This window comes from Boleophthalmus pectinirostris, unplaced genomic scaffold (genome assembly GCF_026225935.1).
Source record: "Boleophthalmus pectinirostris isolate CB_2022bp ecotype Guang Dong unplaced genomic scaffold, ASM2622593v1 HiC_scaffold_6, whole genome shotgun sequence".
Lineage (NCBI taxonomy): Eukaryota > Metazoa > Chordata > Actinopteri > Gobiiformes > Gobiidae > Boleophthalmus > Boleophthalmus pectinirostris.
The window spans coordinates 1156378-1165000 of NW_026571447.1; the positions used below are offsets into that span (position 1 = coordinate 1156378).

The 8623-nt window shown below is 44.1% G+C and overlaps 1 protein-coding gene across 1 annotated transcript in view; it reads left to right on the top strand.

Annotated features, from left to right (window-relative positions):
- Positions 1–4062: 4062 nt before the first annotated feature.
- Positions 4063–8623, top strand: part of kcnv1 (potassium voltage-gated channel modifier subfamily V member 1) — a 15808-nt gene continuing 11247 nt past the window's right edge. Inside the window, exons 1-2 of the mRNA XM_020922298.2 lie at positions 4063–4337; positions 6798–7179. Coding sequence (XP_020777957.2) covers positions 4063–4337; positions 6798–7179 — 657 coding nt within the window. The remainder of the gene's footprint in view (positions 4338–6797; positions 7180–8623) is intronic.

The window sequence follows — 8623 nt, forward strand, 5'->3', positions numbered from 1 at the left end:
TACAAGGGGCGGGGCTTGCGGCAGCAGCGCGAGAGATGATTGGACAGCCGTGATGACGTAGCATTCGTGTTTTATATTCTTTTTTTTTTTTTTTTTTTGGCTGTGATGTTTAGTGAAGTATTACTACGGACTGTATGTATCACCATTATTATTCTTCTATTATGCCACTATTATACTATTATACTATTATTATACTTCCAAGAGAAAGTGTCCAGCTTTCTGGTCAAAAATGTCTAAATCTAAATCTGTGCTGCCTTCAGTGCCCTCGGCAATCTCCAGTAGTTGATGACATCACACAAGACTGTCCTGATTACAGGCATGTGTTAGAACACCTGATACAGACACACACATTTCCCTCCTCACTCTTCCCTTTCAACACTTGTGTCTCCTCTTGCCTCTCTCCTCTGCTCCTCCTGCTTCTCTCTCTTCTCTCCTCCTCGTTCCTCTCTCTCCTCTGCTTCTCTCTCCTCTGTTTCTCTCTCTCCTTTACTCCTCTGCTCCTCTGCTCCTCGCCCTTTGCTCCTGGACTTCTGTATGACCAGATGCTTGTCTCCATGGAGACAGACACATTTAATGCCACGCTGTGGAACTTTCCAGTAAAGCCAAGACATCTCAGAAAAGTTACACAATACAGCTTTAAAGAGGTTGTGTAAGGGAGTGACCACTAGGTGGTGGGCTTGCACTTTGTTTTCATTAGTAAATTGCAGTTAATTGTGTTTGGCCTTTTTGATGGGAGAGAGTCTCACCAGGAGGAAGAGCCAGGACACACTGGAGGGACTATGTCTCTGGACTGACCTGGGAACATCTCGGGATCCCCCTGGAGGAGCTGGAGGAAGTGTGTATGGAGAGGGAAGTCTGGGCCTCCCTGCTCAGACTGCTGCCCCCTCGACCCAACCCAAAATTGTTCCCTCATTAAACACAGAGAGGTTTCATGTCATCCATGTGTCCAGGCCCTATTAAAACCTCCCAACAGTTACAGGCCAGTACAAGGCTCCACCCACAAGCCTCTGTCACCCATGCTCCCACACAACAGTTCTCTGGTTTAGATCTGGTTTAGACCTGGTTTAGATCTTTATCTTTGTAAAGTGTAAATCTCAGGGAAACCATTCCCAACAACCGCAACCCAAACTCTCTGTACCCCTCCTCTCACCCACCCTGACCCTCCGTCACGCCACCCCTCTTTCTCTCTCTCCCTCTCTCTCTTTCCCTCTCTCTCCCTCTCTCTGTCTCTCTGTCTCTCTCTGTCTGTCACCCCTCCTCCCTCTCGCTCACCTCTCTATTTCCCATCTCTCCATCTCACTGCATCTCCACACACAGCTCCACAGCCCCCCTCACACACCGACACAGAGCGCTCCTGTCTGCACCTGTCTGCTCCTGTCATATGACCTGAGGACTTTCACACAAACAGATGGACATGGAAAAGTTTGGATTTTTTGAAGAAAACGAAGAAGGATTTGAACCTGAACAGAACTTTGTCTATTGAAGTCAAGGTAAGAAAGAGACTAAAGCAGGGCTAAACCAGGACTAAACCAGGACTAAACTATAGGACTAAAGCAGGACTAAACCAGGACTAAACTATAGGACTAAAGCAGGACTAAACTATGGGACTAAAGCAGGACTAAACCAGGACTAAACCAGGACTAAAGCAGGACTAAACCAGGACAAATCAGAACTAAATTGTGGGACTAAGGCAGTACCGAAACAGGATTGAACCAGGTCTTAAACAGGACTAAACCAGGACTAAACCATGACTAAACCAGGATTAAACCTGGAGTAGACAAGGACTGAATCAGGAACAAAACAGGGCTAAATCCAGGACTAAAGCAGGACGAGACCAGGACAGACCTGAGATGAAATGAGTCTGTCATGGAATGAAATGTATTAGACCAGGACCAAAGTATGACACTAAACCAGATCTAAACCAGGTCTAAACCAGGACTGAACCAGGTCTAAACCAGGTCTAAACCAGGTCTAAACCAGGACTGAACCAGGTCTAAACCAGGTCTAAACCAGGTCTAAACCAGGACTGAACCAGGTCTAAACCAGGTCTAAACCAGGTCTAAACCAGGTCTAAACCAGGACTAAACCAGGACTCATGTAATTCCTCTCTCAGGATTATTTGACGTGGCAGTTTGAAAAGCCTGTTTTCCAGATGAAATAATCCATCATGTGCGTCGCTCGGATTAAAAGGCTTCACTCACAAAAACAAACATGTTCCATTAAGAAAAAAAAATAAAATAAAAAAAATACTTAAAGCAAAATCTTGTCATAGTTTCATCAGTGTCATATTTTTGTCACAGCTACACAGTACAAAAGAAATTAGAAGTATTTCTATTAATACTAATAGTACTGAGAGAGAGAGAGAGAAACAGAGAGAGAGAGGGAGAGGGAGAGAGAGAGAGAGAGAGAGGAGAGAGAGAGAGAGAGAGAGAGAGAGAGAGAGAGAGAGAGAGAGAGAGAGAGAGAGAGAGAGAGAGAGAGAGAGAGAGAGAGAGAGAGAGAGAGAGAGAGAGAGAGAGAGAGAGAGAGAGAGAGAGAGAGAGAGAGAGAGAGAGAGAGAGAGAGAGAGAGAGAGAGAGAGAGAGAGAGAGAGAGAGAGAGAGAGAGAGAGAGAGAGAGAGAGAGAGAGAGAGAGAGAGAGAGAGAGAGAGAGAGAGAGAGAGAGAGAGAGAGAGAGAGAGAGAGAGAGAGAGAGAGAGAGAGAGAGAGAGAGAGAGAGAGAGAGAGAGAGAGAGAGAGAGAGAGAGAGAGAGAGAGAGAGAGAGAGAGAGAGAGAGAGAGAGAGAGAGAGAGAGAGAGAGAGAGAGAGAGAGAGAGAGAGAGAGAGAGAGAGAGAGAGAGAGAGAGAGAGAGAGAGAGAGAGAGAGAGAGAGAGAGAGAGAGAGAGAGAGAGAGAGAGAGAGAGAGAGAGAGAGAGAGAGAGACAGAGAGAGAGGTGCAGATGAAATATTCACACATTCCTAACTGGGACAAGTCCTCAGACACTACATCCACTGAAGAAACCAGGACTGAACCAGGACTGAACCAGGACTAAAACAGGACTAAAACGGAACTATAACGGGACTGAACCGGGACTGAACCAGGACTAAAACAGGACTAAAACGGAACTATAACGGGACTGAACCGGGACTGAACCGAGACTGAACCGGGACTAAACCGGGACTAAACCGGGACTAAAACAGGACTAAAACAGGACTAAAACGGGACTAAAGCGGGACTAAATCGGGACTGAACCAGGACTAAACCGGAACTGAACCGGGACTGAACCAGGACTAAAACAGGACTAAACCGGGACTGAACCGGGACTGAACTGGCAGTACACTGACCTCTGACCTCTGTAGCAGGCTGCATTGGGTTTAATCACTTTGTAAATCTTATAGGATCCAGGCACAGACTGTATAAACAAATGTGACGTCAGTGTGACCTCCAGTCAAATGAAGCTCATCGGGGCTTGACGTCATAGGAGCCAATTTGGAGTCAGTTCCACATTTGACCATTTAGACAGTGGAGACACTTCTGGCCTGCACCGATCTGCTCCAAAGTGAACCAGTGCAGACTAGGCTAGAGAGAGGCAGCGGTTTGTACATAGAGAGTGAATTAAAGCCAGAGTGGATGGAGCTGAATCACCCCCATGCTCACATCCTGTACAGACGCTGACGAGGCTGGCTGCTATAGGACGCATTGAAATATCAAAATAAAAACCTCAGGATCATGTAGAGTGGGTTAATATGAACATTTCAAACCAGACTTAAACCTGACTTAAACCTGATTTAAACCTGACTTACACCTGACTCAACCCTGACTTAGACCTGATTTAAAACTCACTTAGACCTGATTTAAAACTCACTTAGACCTGATTTAAACTTGACTTAAACTTGATTTAAACCTGACTTAAACCTGACTTAAACCTGACTTAGACCTGACTTACACCTGATTTAAACCTGACTTAAACTTGATTTAAACCTGACTTAAACCTGACTTAGACCTGACTTAAACCTGACTTAGACCTGACTTAAACCAGTCTTTGTGACGCTCTGTCTCCCCCTGCAGGTGTATTTCAGTATGACGCAGCGCCTGTTGGACAGCCACTCCCCCTCTTCCTCCCCCTCTCTGTCCCCGGTCTCCACGGTGTTCGTCAGCGGCTCCGTAGCGCCCCCTCTGGACGTGTTCCAGGTGAACGTGGGGGGCAGTCGCTTCTCTCTCTCGGCCCAGATGCTGGCTCCGTTCCCGGGCACGCGCCTGGGCAGAGTGGCCTTCTGTCCGCAGGAGGCACTGGAGCTTTGCGACGACTTCAGAGAAAACGAGTTCTTCTTCGACAGGAACGCGCAGACCTTTCAGTGAGCACACACTTCACATTCTGAGTTTGTCAAGACTATTTCAGTGAATAAAGAGGCTCTAAGGGACTCTCTCTATAGTGACTATTTTCTCCCTAAATCGAGATATGAACATTAATAACAAACAAATCTGGCTCCATTTTTTCCAGAGGTCGTTCCTGCTGCAGTAGGGTGACTGGATTTAAAAAAATAAAAATAAAATAAAAAAATGGGACACTCTTGGTTTGGGGTGGCTGTGAAACGAGTGTGTAATTAAGGAAAATTGTTCTGCACTCGGCACTAATGTGAGTCAGTATAATCCCATTTTCTTTGTGTCTTGGTCGTTTTTAAGCAGCTTTTCTGTATTTTACTGAAACAAATAACAATATATGTCTCTCTTTACTGTTGGCAGGGATCAGATTGGTCAAAAACAGGGACACCTGAGAGGTTTCTTGAATAAAACTGGGACAAATCAGTTGTTTTGTATAAATCTGCTGGAACCGGGGACACAGAACTCAAACCTGGGACTGTCCTGGGTAAACAGGGATGTTTGGTCACCCTACACTATAGAGTTAGCAACAGGTTTGACTGACAGTGTTGCTAAGTGCTCACTCTCTACCAAACCAGCGGTGTGAGCAGAAAGGGGCGTTACCTTCCAGGATATCCCCAGGTTTGACTTCCTCAAATTTAAGACATTTTTAAGACCATTTAAATGAAAATTAAGACCAACATGACACCAATTATACAGGCGAAAAACACCAGATCCAATTCTAATAATGACCAACCAACTACCAGTAATAAATGTAGAATCTAAGAGCTACTGTTTATCAAACCAACACTTCCCCATGATCCATCCAATGCCTTCCTCCACTCTACTGATCGTTTATTCATTGCCGCCGGCACCAGAAACCAAAGTATTGTTTGTGCAAACTCCAAATTACACGTTCATTCACGTTATGTGATTTCACGTTACTCATTTTTTTCCCCCATCCGTTTAACATCACACTGCAGCCCGGCTGACTCTACAAAATAATAGGCTAATGAAATTTAAGACTTTTGTGAAAAAAATAAGTCTTGGACAACGTAATTTAAGATGTTTTAAGGCCTTAATTTAGGAACATGTCGAAATGCATTCTATTAAATGTCTGTGGTGGACAAATCCGAGTCAGTTCTCCCGACATCTGTTGTAAATATGTTCCAATGCAACAGTCGGGGAAAATATGGATGACCAAGAAAGTTTAATGCAATGTCAGGTATTGCTAACGTTAACTGTCGGCGACATTATGTTCAGAAAAAAAATTTGTGTTACTGTCACATGATGTGAAAGGAAGTCTAAATGTCACTACAAAGTTTTTAGAAGACACTTTCTCTACACACACAACTTGACACATCAAAATGACAAAAAGACAATTCTCTCCGTTTACTGTGTGAGTCGACACAAACTAGCCCCAGTTTGTGGTGGAACCCTGATTTGATTGGCCGTTCCATTGCACTTTCTCAAGGTGGAGGTCGGTTTTCCCTGAGTCCAGAGCATGTTAGAATACAGCAACTCGGCTTCAGATTTGCTCCTTTAACTGCTAGCCTCAGTGAGCTTCATCAGGCTGGAGCTGATGCGTTTAGCAATGCTGTCAGTCAAACATGTTGCAAATGCTTGTGAGATCAAATTCAGGCAAAGAAGGCGTCTGCTTGGTTATTCATGTTCATATGTTGAAGTGGAGTGAGTGCTTGGAGCTGAGTCGAGTCCATGTTAGGATGATCAGACAAAATTCTTCACTGTGACACATCCAGGCTGGGATGGTTGGTATAAATAAAACTGTGAAAGAGCATGGATTCTCACATCTGTCATAATCTGAGGGACATGTTTTTGCTTGATGGTCATTTGCAAACACCAGGGTTCCCATTCACAAATAATCAGAACAGACTCATGAGAACTTCACAGAACACTGTAAATGTGTGAAAGAGATACTCAAATTCCATAACTTTTCCAAAACTTTAATTGAATTTACAAAATTTCATGACATTTCCAGGCCTGAAAAGTGACATTTTCAGTGTCCATGACTTTTCCAGGATTTCCATGACCGTGGGAACCCTAGAACAAAAATTTTGGCCAAACAAATTATAATTTATGCTCCTCTTTATCAGATTGCTGAAAAAATTGTGATAGTCCTGTTTCAGTCCTTTTTTAGCCCTGGTTTAGTTTTGTTTTAGTCCTGGTTAAATTGGTCAAAAATAGAGACACCAGGAACATTTCTTGTATAAAACTGGGAAAATCACAGTTTTTTTGTATAAATGTGCTGGATCAGGGGACACAGGGCTCCAAACTGGGACTGTCCTGGTTAATTAGGGATGTCTGGTCTCCCTAGCCCATGTTCAGTTAGTCTGGAAGGCAGCGGCGAGCAGGTTAGCTCTGTTCATTTACATATACAGTGATGATGAAACAGCAGACTGTTGTGATGTTTCTCTCATCTTTGGTCTCCTCTTCAGGTACATTCTGAACTTCTACCGCACGGGGCACCTCCACGTTCATGAGGAGGTGTGTGAGCTCTGCTTCCTCCAGGAGCTCCAGTACTGGGGCCTGGACGAGCTGAAGATCCAGAGCTGCTGCAGAGAGCGCTACTATAGACGCAAGGACCAGAGAGATCTAAACCAGGATCTAAACCGCGATCTCAAGGACCTGAGAGACCTGCAGAGCCTGGAGGAGGAGGACTTTGAAGGGGTGGTCTTCTCTGAGCTCAGGCGGAAACTTTGGGAGGTTTTGGAGAAGCCGGACTCTTCTCGCACCGCCCGGACTTTTGGAACCTTTTCCATGACCTTTGTGGTTCTGTCTGTGGTCAACATGGTGCTGATGTCCCTGGATTTAGGAGAGGTCTGGACTCATGTCTTGTTTTTTATTGATTCTTTTTTAAATCTCTGTTCTAATGTCGTTTCCTCATCACAAACACATGAATGTTTTGTTTCATTCACACATGTTGAACACACAAATTACATAACAAATTACATAACAACATACATGTTGAGTTCTTCTCTCAGACAGAAATCAGTCTGTTCCACCTTGTGATGTCATGTGGTAATACAGGAAGTGCTCCACTGTGTTTTTAAACTCCACACACCTTCACTAGAATCACTTGGATCATTTTGGCTCTACTGAACTAAAGGGAAAAGGAGCTGTTCACTTGAAAACTACAGCTTCATGACATCACAAAGTGGAACAGAGCGTTTGAGCAGACATTAGACATACTAATGATAAAGTGTTACTCAAACTCTCTCCCCAAAGAACACTTGGACTTTTCCATTTATTATTGTTTATTTATACACTTGTGAGTGAGACTACGTTTACACTGAATCACTGTATCAGTGTCCACAAATCTTCCCTCTCCACACAACTTTGAGAATATCTGTTTACATTTTACAGAAACAAAACTTAAAACTACATGGCTCATTTGCATAAACTAAGCCTTAAAAAACATCTCACTATTGTGCGCTGATGTGGTTCAGCTTCTGTCGGACTAAAGAACATGACTCATTGGAATATGAGTGTTCTTTCTGTGACAGAGGGGTGTTCTGCTGATGGTGAGTCTGTTCTGCGTTTCTGTCATGTTGGAGATGGTTCATGTGAAACTTTTCAGAGATTATACATCTGCAGGTCGTACACACAGACACATGTTTATATGAATGGACACATATTCTAGCCTCTACGTTCAGACAGCAGGGCTTAACGCTCAATTCGGATTTCTTTGTGAAATCCAACGTATTTGCGAGGTCGTTCACATTTCCAATTAAATGTGACTTGTATGTGACTCCAGTGTGAACATTAAATGGCCTGAAAGTGTCCCACATGTGCACTGGAGACACGATGACGTCAACCGCAGCGAGCGTCTCTGTGTTTACGGAAGTTGTCCAAACATGGACGCGAGCATTGAGCACCTGGAGATTTTAAAGTTCCTCTCATACTGGAGCCAGAACATGAACAACTTACTTGTTTAAGGAGGAGACTGAGAAGGAGAAGGACGAGGTTTTTGGCCGCGGTGTTTTGTGGAGAAGTGGCAGCAACGTCCATTGAAAGGAACGTGTGGATGTGGAAACGGAGCCAAGAGTGGTGAGTGGTGATGTGCTTCGCTTCAGTGACACGGAGTTCATTAACAATTTTCTCCTACTTCAGCGCAGAATAGTGACGTTTGTGGCTTGTTGATAACATGTAGGTGGATGAATGCACTTTGGCCGTCACAGTCACATGTCAAAAGATTGGATATTTATCGGTTTTAGGAGCACATATCCAAGTGTCCTGGGTCACATTTGAAAAAATCGGATCT